Source organism: Bipolaris oryzae (assembly GCF_000523455.1).
Source record: "Bipolaris oryzae ATCC 44560 unplaced genomic scaffold scaffold_149, whole genome shotgun sequence".
Taxonomy (NCBI): Eukaryota; Fungi; Ascomycota; class Dothideomycetes; order Pleosporales; family Pleosporaceae; genus Bipolaris; species Bipolaris oryzae.
This window is the reverse complement of record NW_006911425.1, coordinates 34,202-51,221: the sequence shown is the minus strand read 5'-3', so window position 1 is coordinate 51,221 and position 17,020 is coordinate 34,202. Positions and strand designations below refer to the sequence as shown.

The 17,020-nt window shown below is 51.5% G+C and overlaps 7 protein-coding genes across 7 annotated transcripts; 4 read left to right on the top strand and 3 right to left on the bottom strand.

Annotated features, from left to right (window-relative positions):
- Positions 1–506: 506 nt before the first annotated feature.
- COCMIDRAFT_8136 (uncharacterized protein) lies at positions 507–1,700 on the bottom strand (the record flags this gene model as incomplete). Its single annotated transcript, XM_007693013.1, has 1 exon — positions 507–1,700. The coding sequence occupies one exon, from the start codon at positions 1,698–1,700 to the stop codon at positions 507–509; it is 1,194 nt and encodes a 397-aa protein (XP_007691203.1).
- A 1,220-nt stretch (positions 1,701–2,920) lies between these two features.
- COCMIDRAFT_103991 (uncharacterized protein) lies at positions 2,921–5,203 on the top strand (the record flags this gene model as incomplete). The annotated part of the gene is made up of 1 exon (XM_007693033.1): positions 2,921–5,203. One exon carries the CDS (start codon positions 2,921–2,923, stop codon positions 5,201–5,203), a length of 2,283 nt encoding a protein of 760 aa, XP_007691223.1.
- Positions 5,204–5,938: 735 nt separating this feature from the next.
- On the bottom strand, positions 5,939–7,703 carry COCMIDRAFT_29088 (uncharacterized protein; the record flags this gene model as incomplete). The annotated part of the gene is made up of 2 exons (XM_007693019.1): positions 5,939–7,608; positions 7,667–7,703. 2 exons carry the CDS (start codon positions 7,701–7,703, stop codon positions 5,939–5,941), a joined length of 1,707 nt encoding a protein of 568 aa, XP_007691209.1.
- Positions 7,704–8,638: 935 nt separating this feature from the next.
- Positions 8,639–9,493, bottom strand: COCMIDRAFT_29087 (uncharacterized protein; the record flags this gene model as incomplete). The annotated part of the gene is made up of 2 exons (XM_007693018.1): positions 8,639–9,076; positions 9,131–9,493. 2 exons carry the CDS (start codon positions 9,491–9,493, stop codon positions 8,639–8,641), a joined length of 801 nt encoding a protein of 266 aa, XP_007691208.1.
- Positions 9,494–10,103: 610 nt separating this feature from the next.
- On the top strand, positions 10,104–11,541 carry COCMIDRAFT_8132 (uncharacterized protein; the record flags this gene model as incomplete). Its single annotated transcript, XM_007693012.1, has 4 exons — positions 10,104–10,412; positions 10,460–11,086; positions 11,140–11,414; positions 11,472–11,541. The coding sequence occupies 4 exons, from the start codon at positions 10,104–10,106 to the stop codon at positions 11,539–11,541; spliced, it is 1,281 nt and encodes a 426-aa protein (XP_007691202.1).
- A 449-nt stretch (positions 11,542–11,990) lies between these two features.
- Positions 11,991–13,687, top strand: COCMIDRAFT_39656 (uncharacterized protein; the record flags this gene model as incomplete). The annotated part of the gene is made up of 3 exons (XM_007693024.1): positions 11,991–12,538; positions 12,627–13,020; positions 13,085–13,687. 3 exons carry the CDS (start codon positions 11,991–11,993, stop codon positions 13,685–13,687), a joined length of 1,545 nt encoding a protein of 514 aa, XP_007691214.1.
- Positions 13,688–14,854: 1,167 nt separating this feature from the next.
- On the top strand, positions 14,855–16,688 carry COCMIDRAFT_103985 (uncharacterized protein; the record flags this gene model as incomplete). Its single annotated transcript, XM_007693032.1, has 5 exons — positions 14,855–15,016; positions 15,073–15,208; positions 15,261–15,315; positions 15,370–15,833; positions 15,889–16,688. The coding sequence occupies 5 exons, from the start codon at positions 14,855–14,857 to the stop codon at positions 16,686–16,688; spliced, it is 1,617 nt and encodes a 538-aa protein (XP_007691222.1).
- Between the last annotated feature and the right edge of the window lie 332 nt (positions 16,689–17,020).

Here is a 17,020-nt window from a genome sequence, read left to right as displayed (position 1 = left end):
CTAGGCTGAAAGAGGCAGGTATGTTTCTTATCGGGCCCATCCACCGTCACCAGCCCGCCCGCCCTCCAGCAAGAATACCATGTGCAATTCCTCGAAGCCACCCATCATCACCAACAAAGGACCATGTCGCCTTGCTCAACCAACGACAAGACAAGGCAACGGCAAGCTGCGCATGGCAGACTGCCCCCTGGAACCTCGTCCACAACAGACCCATGTCAAATAATGCCTCCAAATTGCGAGCCACAGTGGTCTGCCGGACGTGTTTGGAGCCCAATTTCGACTGATTTCCTTGCGGGGTGCATATACTTACTTGGACGAGTACGTAAGAACCGGGTGAGCCTACACGGGCGCAATGTATCCCTGCTGCCTGGAAACATGCAATACTCGCGAGCTGAGAATGGGGCGGTAGTCATAGGGGGTAGTGTGAGCATACATGGTAGTAAGACGCTGTCAACCGAAAAGCATGCATTACTCAAGATGCCACTGAAGAGACTACACAGCTGCTGCTACGTGGAAAACAAACAAGGACTAATGTAGAGGGCCATGTCAAACGCACCATCTTTGCGCTGGCCCATGCCAATCTCCCGAATGTAGCTCGAGTTGTGCGAAAAGTGACGAGCGTCGAGCTGGCGCTTCATGAATGCGTGGGGCTGGGCAAAGTCGGCCACCAAGTCGCTGATGATGAGAGCATCGCCTGCGGGCATCTGGTCGGCAAACCAATACAGCTTGGTGGTGAGGGTGGTATTCGGCAATAAGTCGTGAGCAAGCAAGCAGTAGCGCTGGTGCTGGGGCTGGTGCTGGTACTGTGCCTGAAGGCGGGCCCACAGGGTGGCGTAGTGACAGGGGAGTGGCAGCGGCACCGCCCCGTCCAGGCTGAGGTGTGGCTCAACGGCGTCGGCAAAGGAAGCGTGCGAGTCAAAGTAACAACGGCTGTACAATTTGATGCGCGCCGCAGGATACTTTGTGGCATCAATCGAGAGCATGCGCGGGCGCACGCCTTGGTTGCCGCCCTCGCTGGTGGGATGCAAGGCAAGATGGCGTCGCAGCTGAGCCCATTGGCCGCCAACGTCTACGCCGTAGCGTGGTAGCAGAGCAAAGACGTCGTCCAACAACCGAAGAAGCCTCGGACCAAACAGGCACGCTGGAAGGCGCCAGTACAGCTTACCATGCACCCGGCCTGATGTTGCCAGGTCGAAGCCGACAAAAGTTGTTGAAGGCGTGCACACTTTGCACCCACCCATGTGGTCCGTCTTCTCCCACTGAGCCAGCCGCGCCGTCACGGCCTCCCATATATCCGGCAGTATATCGATGCGGTATCCACCAAGCCCCCATCTGCTTTCATGTTTACGCAGCCCATCAATTGTCTTTTGCGCTGTCAAGAGCGAAGCCGTACGGTTCGGATTTCCTTGGCGCCCGATCAAGTCAACCACGTAGCGCACCATGACTGACGACGTGCCCTTCCACCCGTAGCTCACCTCGACCGGAGTTGCGTCATATGTCAGCGCCGATGGGCACGCAGGGCGCAGTGGCAGCGATGGTGCTGGTCCCGGGCCTAGCCAGCTGCAAACATGGTGCCTGAAGAAGTCCACATGGGCTGCGATATCCGCCTCGGTATATGACTCGCTCGCACTCAAGGCGTGTGCTAGATGCTGCTCAACCAGTTCAGCCCACCGCACTCTATCGGCATTCGTACGACTCATTGTCTTCTGGCACACTGTCGATTAGGCGTCCAAGTACTGTGCCTGTGTGTCCGCATTGCGCGTGGGGCATGTTGTTGTCGTTTTATACTTGTCAAGACAATCATCCCGGTCCACTCAGGCCCCCTACATTAACTAGATATGTCCCTTTTCAATAAAACTCTCGGAATCCGAGATAGATCTGGGCCATTGAAATGCCTGTGAATCCTCTGGATTGACTGTCATTGTAGTCTCCGAATATTCCAGCAGTCATTTTGCTTGAATTCGCGCTAGGTATCATAATGGGCTATGGATCATAGCCCTCTGTCAATCGGCCCAGATCGGTTTGGGTTTGGCCTTTCTTCGCCTGCTCTTACTCTTCGGTTTGATCCAACACTTTATACAAAACTTGTTTTCCACTGATAACATGCTTTGATTTTGGGATGTTCCGAAAACAGGACTCGGTCCAAGAAATGGTGTTGTGTATTACACTAGCCGTACATGGTCTGAAGCCTGGCTCGAATACCTAGTGCCAGGTGCAGTGGCCTTCTGGAACGAGGTACCCTTTATTCGAAGAATGAGTTGATAGGACTGATGAGAGGTCGGTGGCCAACGAGGTTCAGTATGCCGGGAACGTGTACCCAGCGTCGAAAGAAAGCGATGGGCAAACATCATTACGTAGCAACAGCTACATCAAGACAAGGCTCACCATCTTCATCAGGTCCACAAGAACGGTATTTCCCCTGAACGTCGGCGCGCATGCTGTGATGACGTGATGCGACGCTCCCCAGACTGTGGATCCGACCGTAGTAGTAGTAGTGCAAGTGCAAGCATGTGTATGTAAGTAATACTGGAGTGCGGGGCATGCATCGTCACCGGCGCAGGGAAGCCTTGTCACTGGGGCTGACATGGTCCAAGTACAGGGCGGTAGCTAACCATACGTACTATGTACCGATGTTATTTCTACCGTGCATCGCAGCCATGATTTTTTTTATCCTTCTCCTTGCTCCACCCGGCTATTGGAACAGATGCGCATGGCTTGTTTGAGTGTGGGGAACGCCTGATGACGTCAGGTGGTTGTCAAAGAAACCCTGCATGTCCAGTCGCGTGCAAATGACGGCACCTGCACAAACTGTACTCTACTCTACTTTACTCCACCCACAGCGCGCCGAGTAGCACAAACACCATGTACCTTGCTCTCTCCTAGCCCGCCTGCCACTTCCATACTCTACGGCGCCGCAAATATGGATTCGCGCGGACCGCGGGAGCTGCCAGCCATGCCAAAGCGCAAGCCAGTCGCTCCGCTCGCAGATCCTCTACCAGCTACAACATCGGAGCGCGAGCTTACCAGCAAATTCATCCCTAATGTTTTTCTTACCGCCACCGCTTTGGCTGCATTGACTCTCTCCTGGCCATCGCGATGGATCATTTCCGGAGCGCCCACCTTTGTGTATGCCATTCTGCTGGGTGAAGCACATGGACACCGCATTCTCCCCTTTGCCCCGGTGTGGACCATCTTCGCTACCGTTAACCTAGCCTATGCAGTATGCGCAACGTCATGGCTCCTCTACTGGGTCTTCTTCACCTGTTGCTGGCCAACCCTTCTCATTACGTGCCTCTACCAGTTTGACGCCGCCGCCGCCCTCGCACGGCGCAGTCTACGCAAAACGTTCCTGCGCGATCTTCACTTCATCAACGACCAGATAGCCTTCTTTGACTTGCCAGCCCTGGAGATTGATACCGAGGTTAAAGGTCTCTTCGTCATTCGCGGCGTTACGCTGTCGCTCTCGACAATGACACTTGTTGCCCATGGCGTGGAAGCAGGAATCAAACTCTCCGATGATATCGAGTTGGGCATACAGGTGGATAAGGTTGTTGTGCCCTTGTTCCGCGAAATCACGGTCGATGACGTCTATGCAAACGTCAAAGGCGGAGAGTGGGAAGTCACCTTTGGCGACGTCACGTACGGCGTTCCGGAACCAGACGACGACGACTCGGTGGTCGTAACCAATACGGCTATACTTCGAGCGGCAACTCAAAAGGGCGGAATCACCGGTCACCTTACTGACATGATGCGAAGCTTCACAGCAGGAAAAGTCCCAACCGAGGCTCAAGACACCGCATCTGCCTTCTCATCCGTCAAAAAAGTATCTCCGGACGAAGAGCAAGCACATACAAAGTACAAGGAGCTGATACGGTACATCGACGAAACCAGTGCCATAACCATCGCAAAAAAACAGCTGATACAGGCCTCAAAAGCACGTAAGGATAGCAAAGTCGACGAGGAAAATGAGGAAAAAGAGGAAAAGCAGAGTAGAAAAGGGAGGGAGGAGCCAGGAGTGCGACTCGACATTGAAAATATGGACGACTTTCGTGCCGCCATTTGTGCTCAGATCCATAGCCAGCCTTCTATACCTCATCCGCCCTCCAAGTCGATAAGAGTATCCACACTTCGCAAGACGTCGTATCCTAACGTGAAAAAATTCCTGCATCGGCTGCCGTTGCTATACCGATTAATGCTCAGTCCCATTTGCTACTTCCACCCGGTCAAATTCAAGTCCGTCACAGCCGCCGGATCAGGAAAATGGTTCACGGCACTCATGAAAAAGTATTTCTTTAAACATTACTCGTCGCAGGATGCCGAGATTCGTAGACTCGAGGCCCGTATATCTTCCTGGTGCACAGATGCCAACTTTGCTGTTGAACTAGGTCCAATTCAGAGCGAGGCGCAGTTCCCAATCAATACGAACTACAACATCCAAACAAAGTTCAAAATCTCGGATGTTCTCGCCTACAGAATTCTCCCAGATGCTGTCGAGCTTAAACAAGTTGTCCGATTGGGAGGCGCAAATGCGACTCTCACAATACCCACCTTCTTATTCCCTCACCATGAGCACATCTTCCCACAGAAAGCAAGCGACTTTGAGTTACTCGAGATAGAGTCTGCCATTAACGAAGCTGAGCCTACCCCAAAACAGGCGCTAGCTCGAAAAGAGCTCAAACGCCTCAAAAGGGACGAAGCGGCTATGCATGTCAGTGCGCATGCACACTTGCCGGCCCAGTTCCATCAAGATCTATTGAACTTTGTTGCTGCTATTGTCAAGGCCACAAAGGTTATTGAGTCGGATAAAGATTTTGAGGAGGCCAAGGTTTTACGAGAGCTCAAGCGCGTCAGCACCAACCTGTCTGACAGCGAGGCGAGCAGTGTAGCATCCGTTAACACCACCAACACCGAAGCCACACAGACGACCATCAACGGATCTGAAGACAACAGCTTCAAGACTTTTCTCAAGAAGGTAGATACTGGTTTCAAAGAAGCGTCGAACAAAACCATGGTGGGTATGCGTAAAGCTGGACAAACCACCGTTCATGCAATGGCCAATGATCGTTGGATTGCTCGGCTGGTCGGTAAGGTGACTAGAAAGATGGAAAAGGTACAGGGCGAATTGGGCTATAGCGTTGATGTTCCCATACCCCTGGCTAAGTACCGTACGCGTCATGAGTTGGAGCCCAAGCTTTTACCGTAATCATTGCTGTCACCCACATTCTTAAGACATTTGCAACATTGTATGATACCCCTTCTAGGTTACAAAGACTTAATTACATTGCTTAATAATGGCGTCGATTTGATTCAAACGTCATGGAGCTAATTCAAGCATGCAAATATAGAGCAAGTCGCGCAACGCAAGTTCCCAGTCCTGTGAAGGACGACTTGTGAATCGAAGTCTGCAGTGCGTAGCCTATTGGGTTTTGAGTCTCCCATGCCGTGATGAAGTTTCCCTAAATTTGGTCGATTCTATTTCACGGCGTGTTATTCCTGATGGATGTATGCCGCGACCTTGGTAGGACTTCACAGATACACGAGAAACGGAAACGGATGTACCACGCCGATTTCAGAGTAGAGCAAGGAGTCAATACGTCTTCTAAACTCATATGACTTTTTGTAACGATTCGCCACGTTGTTAAATCATGTTCCTCCATCAAAGCAATTTCGAGGGGCAACAAAATTCATCGCTTAGGCAGATTTAACGGTAATTCAATCATCCACCATGGCAGATCAATCTTCATGGCATGCTCTAGATGACCATGATTGGCACTTTTGCAATTGAGTGCATATCGATTATCTCATTGAACAAAAGTTTCAGCCGCTACCAGAGTGAAAAACAACGCCGCAAGCCCCAAGTTGGCCCACACATGCCATATCAAGAGACCAAAAAACCCAATCATCAGTTCCCACGCCAACCGTGAGCACAGCCGAAACTTCACACAAGCTTCTTTTGCTCATGTCCCTTCCCCTCACGGAGCTCCAGATACTCTTTGGCCAACTCCCTGTAATCCGCTGGCTTATACGGCTCAAAAATCTCCGCAATCTGATTGCTCTTGCGGTGCGTCACAATGCCAACATCATTCAACAACAAATCGATATAAGGCATCGACTCAAACGCAAAGTCCGGAATCGAGTCCCCGTAGCCGCACGGATACCTATATCTACCCCACTGCGTGTGCAGTAGGACTTCTGCGGTGATATCTTTCTCTGTGGAGGCAACACGTTTCAGCTTGCCGTCGAAGAAGGCGGAGATCCAGAGGCCTTGGGTGGAAGCGAAGAGCGCGGTGCTGGTGGTCGATACCATGCCTGCGAATGCGAGGTTTCGTTGGTTGACCAGGGCGGGAGGGACCATGAAGCGGTACATGCGGTGGAGATCGTCTTCTTTGCGCTTGTAGCGAAGGACAGGTTGGCGTTTGAGCCCTGGGAACATTTGGAGGACCTCGCGATTGGTTTTTTCGATCAGGTCGGCTCTTTCTTGGCCGGATTGTGCCAGACCAATGCCGCCTTGGGGCAGGTTTTTGAAGGTTAGGGGTATGTCTTTTTGCCAGCCAGTGGCGCAGATGAGGACGTCGGTGGAAATTTGCTCTCCATCTGAGAGGTGGACGGTTTTTCCATCGAGCTTGGTGATGTCGGCAATGTGGACGCGTACTTTGCCCTCTCTTACTAGATCGAAGAAGTTGGTATCGAAGTTGTGGACGCCGATGCCACTGCCGCTCCAGAACATTGGATGCCATGGTTTCAACTTGAAAACTTCGGGGTGGTCGTCGTAACCATTTTTCTCAATCAGCTCGGCCGACATGTTATTCCAAAAGTTGTCAGTGAGCAGCCTTCCCATGGCAGTACGGTGGAGGAAGCCACGCGGTATCGCGAATCCGTCATCGTCTCCCCATGCACACGGAGCGAACCAAGACAATGCTCGTGTGTGAAGAAGTTCTTGCATCTCCCTGTTGAATGGTGTCGCATATGGTTGGGCGAGCCATATGGGGCCTTGTCCTGTTGGCCGTATAATTAGGTTCACAGTGGCATTGCCTTCGGTCGCAAAGGCATATGCAATGTCCATTGCGGATTTGCCGCCTCCTACTACGACAGCAGTGTTTGATGTAGCAACTGTGTCTGAGCGCTTGCAAAAGTCTTTAGCGTGGAAGAAGGGTGATTCAAACTTGTCGGCTCCCTCGTACTGTGGTATGTTGGGTTGCGAAGTGAGTCCGCATGCAAGCACCAATTTCTTGGTCCTGACCGTCTCCAGTTGACCACTTGCATTCGTCACATTTACTACCCATCCCCCAGTTGAGCTAGGTTCGATCTCCTCGACCTTGGTGTTGAGTCTCGTTCGCTCGTAGACACCAAAGTGTTTCGAAAAGTCGGTCAGGTAGCGGTGAAGCACCGCGGCGGGAATGTGCTGGCCTTCTTTGACACCATATACTGATTCCAGCATGGGGAAGTCGGGGTATTCGTACGACCCGTACAGATTGTTCGACTTCAGCCCGGGGTAGAGACGGTCGGCTGCCCATGTCCCGCCAATGGAGCTCCCGCCATCGAGGACTACAACACTTTCGCCAGGATGAAGTTCGATGTAGGATTTTGCGGCAGTGAGACCAAACCAGCCTGTGCATCATTGTTTAGCTTGACACTCGTGACTTGGAAAGTCAGAGCAATAACATACCAGCTCCAACCACGACAAGATCATGTTCGATACCCATTTTTCAGTTATCTATCTTGATCAAATCGTTGTGAGGTTGGAAATTTTGCTCAGGGAGTTAAGAAAGTTTGAATTACTTGAACACCAAGCATGCACGTGTTCTCAGTACAATCAGAGTAGCCAAATGCGACACGAGGTGTTCGAGATGAGGGTCTTCGGGGCTAATCAGTCAATATGAAGGAGCAGGCAAACAAATAAATCCGTCATCAACGGGTGCCGGTATGTTCGCCTCGTAGTAATATGTAGCATGCCACTTGAGACGTGGGAATATGTGACTGAGTTATCGCGTGGGGGACTAGCCGACTGGGACGGAAGGTGTCGCATCTGCGGAATCTGTCTCGCGTGATCTGTTGCTAAACAGTCAACTCACGGTCGGACGAAAGACATGCAGCTGGGGTACACGGAACGCGAGGCGTGCAAGCGGCCTACCGCCATGCACCCCAGTCTAGGCTTCACGGCATTAGGCCCCCGAAATATCATCTTTTCGGCGCCACTATCTTTTCACTTGGTGTGTCGGACTAGCCGCATTCACGACGGAACAACCGAGCACATTCGATTCGTCATGAACTTTGCTCTAGAACAACGCTTGATCTGCAGAATTTCTAGAAATCAATGTTCTGCTTAGCCATCAACTTCATTGTCCCATTACCGAGGGTAGATAGTTGCGGGCAGAATCAACGTGGGTTTAGAGGGTGGACGTCAGCTGGAGTTTCACGTGTCCAAAATTCATGCCTTTTCGCATCTGATTTCATACAACGGGCACTAGGGACTGAATGGAATCCGTGAGCTAAAGTCGTTCTCTCAGAGTTGTGGTGCTTCAAACTGAGTAGTCGGTGTCCCACACGAAAGCAATGAGTATAATGCAAACATCAGCATGACACGTTGATTTCATTGTATCCAAGGTTTCACGTGCAAAGATTCATTCCGCTACAAAACTCAAGTATCAATCTGTCGTCCAATATGCAAGCCACCTGTAATCGCAATATCCGTGCCCGTCGTATAGCTTGAGGCATCACTCAAAAGGTACACTACCGACCCAACCAAGTCATCCGTTGTACCAATGCGCTTGAGCGGCGGGGCGTTGAACATCAAATGCGCAATCTTTGGGTTATGGTCGCGCACAAACTTGGTCTGCTCCGTGTCAATGAAGCCAGGCGATATTGAGTTGACCCGGATCCCGAGAGGCGCTAATTCTGTAGACAGTGCTTGAGAAAGCATCCTCACTGCTCCCTTTGACGCCGAATAGGCGGACATTCTGTGGCTTGGGAGTACGGTGTGCGATGTGATAGAGGCAATCAAGACGGCAGATCCTCCGGTTCCTTGCTTTTCGATTTGCTCGGCGAATAGCTGTGTCGCCGTAAATGTTCCGGTTACCTGTTATGAATATTAGCCGACATGTTGAGTCCGATATCAAGAGCGAACGCTTACATTGACTTGCAGTATCTTGTTTACTTCGGCGGAAGTTGTGTTGGCAAATGGCTTCTCGAGCGCGATGCCTGCACTAGTCACGAGACCATCCACCCTTCCCAAGCTCTGAACCGCGTCCGCAAACGCTTTTTTGAGCGAGCTTTCATCTGCCACATCGGCGCGGAAGTATGGAAGCTTGACGCCAGTTTCCTTGGCCAATTGTGCAAAATGATCGAATGGTTTGTCTTGGAGATCCAGGACGGCAACATTGCCGCCCATTTCAGCAATTGCTTTCGTCAAGGCCAGTCCGATGCCTTGGGCACCACCTGTGACGACATAATTGCGTCCAGTGAGCTCGAATGATGCGCGTACTTTGGAAGCCATGTTCAATGACTTGCTCTGCTTATGCTATGATAGCGTAATGGGGTGTTATTGATTGAGAAGAGTAAAGGCTAGCTGACTATTGTACGCATGTCAGTGAACGCCTTCCTTTTCTGCGGGGGATCACCAACGTTTTCTTCGTTCTGTTTTCGCTTCGAATGTAACTTCGCTCGACTTGAAGGCACTGCTTCACTGAATGCTCTCGCTATTTGCTTTTCTTCCCCAAGGCATGCCCCTACACGTGACGTCGGATGCTGACATGATACACTCCGGAATGGTGTAGGAAGTTCCGACCGTGCGTCACAACTAACGGGCGATCGCAAGCGAGTCCGGTAAGAAACAAGACAAAGTTCCAAATCGACTCCATGACAGGCTAGGTAGGCTGGCGCCGGCCGCGCCCAACCCTGAATCCGTGGGCTAGGAGGTCGCGTGAGGGGCATCAAGGTTGGGGAAGATACCAAGAGCCCGTAGGCCAAAGTTAAGTAATTGATAAGTTCAAGCTTTAGAGCTGCGAACCTTTGCTTCAACATCACATCAGCGCATCTTTACCACTGCTGAAACTCAGTCATATTTCAATTCGCAGAGAATCTTGACATATACACGATAAAACACCATGACCCAACCAGGATGGCGAGCGCTCAACGTGGGCATCATTGGCGGAGGGATCGGAGGTCAAGCATCTGCCATTGCCCTTCGACGGCAAGGACACAGTGTGACAATCTACGAGCGCGCAGATTTCGCTGGAGAAGTTGGAGCCTCCATATCCTGCGCTGCAAACGGCACAAGATGGCTCGAGGAATGGGGAGTGAACATTGAACTTGGCGACCCGGTAATCCTGAAGCAGCTCATTAGCCGCGACTGGAAAACCGGCGAGCCCGCGAGTATCTACGACCTCCATGACTACAAGGAAAAATGGGGCTATGTAAGTGAGTTGGATCTTGATTTGGACTAGTGGCTTATGTTCGGTAGCACTACTACATGTTCCACCGGCAGTACATGCATGCCATGCTTATGGACAGTGCAGTTGGCCAGCGTGGAGAGGGCGAGCCGGCAAAACTCAAAGTCAATCACAAGGCCAAAGACGTGAACCTCGAAACCGGCGAGATTACATTTGAGAACGGTGTCACGGCCAAGCACGACGTCATTATCGGCGCTGATGGCATCGGTTCGACCATTCGCAATGTACTTGGCATCAAAGTCGACAAGGTCCCAGCATCTTGGAGCTGCTTGCACACCAACGTAGACACGGATGAGGCCGTCAAGCTGGGGCTGGTCGACTACTCCAAGAACGCTGCAATTGAATACTGGGGTGGCTATCACTCGCACTACAAGATTGTGCTTTCGCCTTGCAACGGTGGCAAACTTCTCTCTTACTACTGCTTCTTCCCGCGTGAAGCGGGCGACTTCCAGAATCAATCTTGGGACGAGGCTGCCACCCTCCCAGAGTTGCTCGCGCCGTATCCAGACTTGGACCGCCAGGTGTTCAAGCACTTGGAGATTGGCTACGAGATCCGGCCATGGAGGCTTTGGAAGCACCAGCCGTACCCGTACTGGCAAAAAGGAGTGGCTTGCATCATCGGAGATGCCGCACACCCGGTAAGCATGTTACCATGGGTGAATGAAGCCTTGACGCTAATGGTTTATAACAGATGATGCCCGATCAGAGTCAGGGAGCGTGCCAGGCCATCGAGGACGCCGGAGCTCTTGGCACGATTTTCAGCAAGAAGAATTTCAACGGCAACATCCGTGAGGCTCTTGAAGTTTTCGAGGAGGTCAGGAAGCCGAGAGGAACAAAGGTGCAGGCGGCCTCAGCGCGAGCAAGCGAGAACATCCACGAGCGCATTGGCTTCTCCAGCAACAAGACAGATCCTCACTACACGGTCCAGGATGAGAAGAACAAGCTCACGATTGATGAGATGAACACGTGAGTACCAAGTGTGACTTGGCTTGAAGAGAATGCCTTTGCTGACGCGGAATACAGGTACGATATGCACAAAGACGTGGCGGAGAAGCTGGCTGCTCGAAGGGGCACGAACGGAGTCAAGGCTTAGTTGGGGGAACTTTGGGGGGGCGGAGCGGTTCGCCGTGCCAGTATGTCTGTGATGTTTGATAAGTAGTATTTTTGTAGATTCCGGAACGGTCAATGCACACGATGAAGCAAAAGAGTCGAGGGCGTGTGGTGTTGATGATGATGATGACGATTGCCAAGTGTGTCCTCCCCGCACGCTCTCACGTGCGACGGAACGCTGTGCGGAAGGAGCGCGCGGCTTCCGGAATGCAGCGAGGCACGTGCACCAGCCCAAGGCGGCGTTGCCAATGGGCCCTGGATGGCGAGACGGGCGATGCAGCATCAAGCATCTGGGCGATCAAGGGCCTGAACCAGGACTACGCTGCATCGCCATGCGCAGCTGCAGGCGTCAGAAATAGTAATAAATGTGATTGAGCCCTTGCAGCTTCTCACAACCAGCCATTCAAACCATTGCACACCACAACCAACAAGATGATGCGACTCTGGAGATCATCAGGGCAGCTGCCCAGAGCCCTCTCCAAGAACTGCCAGCAGTCTCGATCCTTCCACTTGACACGCTCTTTGCGAAGCCGGGATGCGTACCAAATCCCTCTCATCATCAATGGCCAAGATGTAACAACAAACACATCTTTCGAGGTCCAGAGCCCCGCCACCGGAAAACACGTCTGGAACTCCTCATCTTGTTCAGAAGAAGATGCACTCTCCGCCGTCGAAGCAGCCGAAAAGGCATTCCCGGCATGGTCACAGACCAAACCCTCAACCCGCCGAGACATTTTCTTGCGAGCTGCCGACATCATTACCAAGCGCAAGAGGGAGCTGGGAGATTACATGCACCATGAGATTGGAGCCGACCAGTACTACCAGGATTTCATTCTGGGCCTGTCGATTGAAGGCCTGAGGGATACGGCTGGGAGGATTCCAGAGGCGGTCCAGGGCTTTGTGCCTCACGTGATGCAGGACGGTGCGCATGCCATTGTTTATCGCGAGCCTTATGGTGTGGTGCTGGGAATCGGCCCTTGGTGAGTTGCAACATTTTGCTGATGAGCTTTCTCTACTCGGCACAATTCGAATACTATGCACGAGGCTAATACTTTGGTCGTGCGACAGGAATGCTCCCTACCACCTAGGCTTCCGCGCAGTCACATTCGCCCTCGCCACGGGCAACACCGCCATTCTCAAAGGCCCAGAACTATCACCGCGGTGTTACTGGGCTATTACAGATGTCTTCAGAGAAGCTGGGTTGCCAGATGGAGTGCTCAATCTCCTGTTCCATCGACCTGCTGATGCGCCCAAGATTACTGAAACACTGGTTGCTCATCCGGCTGTGCGCAAAGTTAACTTTACCGGAAGCTCCCATGTCGGTAGTGTGATATCTTCTATTGCGGGGAAGCATCTCAAGCCAGTGCTTATGGAGTTGGGTGGCAAGGCAAGTGCCATTGTCCTCAAAGACGCTGATCTCAGTAATGCCGCAGAGCAATGCGCACTGGGTGCTTTCTTGAATGTAAGTAACACTGTTATGCATAATCTCAGTTACTTGACTGTTTCTGACCTTTTTTTTGCAACAGGCTGGACAGATATGCATGTCTACCGAACGCATCCTCGTCCACTCGTCCGTCGCGGATGCTTTCAAGGAGCAACTCAAGCAAGCCATCAACAAGACCTTTGGTGCTGCAGACAACTGCCCAGTCGTCATTACCAACACCTCAGCAAAGAAGAACAGAATACTTGTACAAGATGCACTGGACAAGGGCGCCAATCTTGTTTACGGTAATCCTGCCGTAGTCGACACCAGCGTCGAATCGAAAATGTCTCCAGTCGTCCTCGGCAACGTTACTCCAGACATGGATATCTATGGCACAGAGTCATTCGGTCCAAGCGTATCGCTATACACCTTTGACACTGAGGAAGAAGCAATCGCACTGGGTAATGATACAGAGTATGGACTGGCTGGTGCCGTCTTCACGGAGGATTTGAAGGCTGGCCTTCGGGTTGCGAGGCAACTGAAGGTTGGAGCTGCTCACATCAATACAATGACCGTGCATGATGAGTTTGCTTTGCCGCATGGTGGGTTCAAGAAGAGCGGATTTGGAAGGTTTAACGGAAAGCAAGGACTAGAGGAGTTTGTGCAGTATAAGACTGTCACGTGGGTAGATAGCACACAGAAGTAGAAAATATAACATTTTGACCCTTTTGAGAATACAGTTCCATAAACTATATCCAACGATGATGTGAGATTCAACTTTCTTTCTCTGGTCCCCGTTCGATACTATCGCACCTGGAAGCACTTCGTTCAGTGGATGTGAAGTCTGTGCTTCGTATCGCCACTGTGGGTGAAGGTAAGGCCCGACCTCCACATTACCAACCCGCCAGACCACGCGTCGAGAAGGTCTACAAGGGAGCCTAGAACTCTAGCCACATGTAAGCAGTAACGCTGTCATTTATCATCAAATGCGGGGGTGGCTTCAATTAGTACCAGACGATCCGTACTATCAAGGGAGATTGCCCGGGAAAAGCCTAAGAGTCGGTCCATTTGCTCTACTTAGTCCCCGTGTCCGGGCCGTTTTCTGGACAGTCCTTCAACAGGCCCTGCAACCCTTGTTTCCGCTTGTGTACTGTGTCCGGTCACAGACGACGGAACATATAGGGGTCTCTATCAAAGAAACAAATGCTTGATTACTCAGACTACTTTGCTAAAAAATAAAATGCGAATTCCTTATCATACTATTCAGTCACTATTCGTGCTCCCTTCTATTAGCAACTCTCTGTGAGTCTGTGCGGTTTTATGCTATAGAGCTTTATGCTGTTAACAATTTCTCGCGATGCTTAACAACTTGTTCTATAGAGCATAAGCGTAAAACAACGGAGAACTTGTCTTTTTTTAGTGGTAAAACACTATTAAATCTAGACTAGCATACTCTGAGCTGACTGCATAATAACCGTGATGCACCTGATATTAAATCCCAGCATGTTCCGTCGTATGTGACAAGGTACAGTACTGTCTATACGCGACCCATTTGTTGACGCCTGTTGAGTGGTTTCCGGAGTCGAGAACCAGCTGCGTATCTATGTCGGACCCCACGCACAAACCCCAGTTTTTCAAGGGCTCATGGGCCTGCCACATCATCTGTCGCAGGACTGACTCAAGATACCTTGATAAGCTCTGCCTCTTTTGGATAGGCTAAGCGCTTGTTCGGAACGACCGCCTTTAGCTCCATCACGTGTTTTGCAACCTCCACTCCCTATAACCGAGTCGCTGGTCAGCACCACGGTCTCCTCTGCTTTCACAAACTCCCTCAATTGGCTGAGGTGACTGTGTGGTTCTTGCTTGTGCCGATATGCAGACACCACCACGTGCTTCGACTGAAAACTCGGCTTCAAGGCTGAAGCTGTATCCCACAAACCCTAACAACAAGGAGGCCATGATGGAGCTCAAGAATGGTGATGACCATGGCGTCGGCGAGGTTTCGACGCTCGACATGCAGGCAGGTCATGCCGAGGTGAGTTACTGCCAGTGGCATCGAATTATTGCGAACTGGATTGCTGATTTCCGCAGCCGCCGAAAGTGTACGGATTCTTTTCCATGATGGCACTTGCAGTGTCTCTGATGGCGACGTGGGAGGCGCTTTGCAGTACAATGGGATCTGGCCTGGTTAGCGGCGGGCCAGTGTCTCTTGTCTATGGATTCATCGGTACGCTTTTCGGAAACTGCACCAAAAGTTCAATGCTAACAATTTTGTGCAGTGTCCTTTGCTGGAAACATGTTGACCAGTATGTCGTTGGCCGAGGCTGCAGCCATGTAAGTAGCATTGGTGCCACACTATTCTAGCGTCATTGACAATTTTCCCTTCAGGTTTCCTTCCGCAGGCGGCCAATATCAGTTCGTTGCCGAACTCAGCCCGCCATCAATCAGGCCCGCCTTGAGTTGGTACTGTGGATGGCTCACAGTTCTGGGATGGCACTCTTTTACAGCGTCTGCTCCATTTGGAGCAGCCAATCTCACCTTGGGCTTGATTTCGCTCTCTCATCCCGATTTTGTGTCCAAGCCATGGCACAATAGTTGCATCTATTGGGGAATTACCCTGATAGCACTTGCATTCAACATGTGGGGCAACCGTATCTTACCGTACATTCAGAACGCCATTCTCGCCTTCCACGTAGGTTTCTTTGTTATCATTTTTATTGTCATGCTGGCTTTGAAGCCAGAAGCGAACAGCGCGAAATTCGTCTTCAGCGAGTTCCGCAACAGCACGGGTTGGAGCTCCGATGGCGTCGCTTGGTTTCTCGGAATGCTCACCTCTTGCTATGTCATGATAGGTATGCACCCTGACCACTTTCGCAATATCTTGGTTGCTAACTCATACATGTAAAGGCTACGACTCAGCAACTCACATGTCGGAAGAAATCCCCAACCCCGACCGCAACATCCCCAAAGCCATGCTTCTCTCCATCGCCGTCAACGGTACTATGGGTTTCGCTATCCTCATCCCTGTCCTTTTCTTCATGGGCAACCTCGACGCAGCTCTCGCCTCTGGCCCCTTTCCCATCATCCACATCTTCACCCGCATCACAGGCGGCAACACCGCCGCCACCAGCGCAATGACCTCGACCATCATCATCTCGGCCTCCTTGGCCACCTTCGGCCTTTTAACCGCGACGTCCCGCATCCTCTGGGCGTTTGCTCGCGACGGCGGAACCCCGTTTTCCACGGCGTTGGGCCGCCTGGGAAGTAGCAGCCAGATTCCCGTGACATCGCTATTGGTGTCCACGGCCGTTATCGTCCTATTGGGCGCGCTGCAAATTGCGTCGTCGACTGCCTTCGCTGCTATCCTCTCCCTCACCGTCATCGGGCTCAACCTCTCCTATCTCATGCCCATCGTTCTACTACTCTACCGCCGCATCGCGACGCCACAGATGCTCATGTACGGGCCGTTCAAGCTGGGAAAAGCAGGTATCCTAGTGAACATCTTGTCGATTATTTTTCTGGTGTTCACCAGTGTGTTTTTGCTATTCCCCACGGCGCAGCCCGTCACGCCCAAGAATATGAATTATGCGAGTACGGTGCTGGGTGGCTTGTTGATCCTCGTTACGGTGGATTATGTATTTAGGTCCAAGAAGAGGTATACGGGCCCGACGCTTGTTTTGCAGGGTATGTCGGTGCGGGAGGAGTGAGAGATTGTATCTTTGAGAGGATGTTTCTAGTATATCGTCATTATTTTGGGATGGACTTGATGCTGTTGGGCTTACATACTTTGGATAGGGGTTGTTAATGTATTGTCATGATGTTTGCCGCATTTGTGGAGAGGCATCTCCTTGAACACCATTTCAAGATCAGCCTTATCTTCTATGACCTCGTAAGACGCCTTTTGCCAGAGCAAACATACATCCTTGGGTATCCGGGATGTTGGATGGCCCTCTCGACCAAGTCAACAAGGACTCGTGAAGCACGATACATGAGTAACAACGAGGGACAAATACATCGACATCATGCAAATCAGCATGAG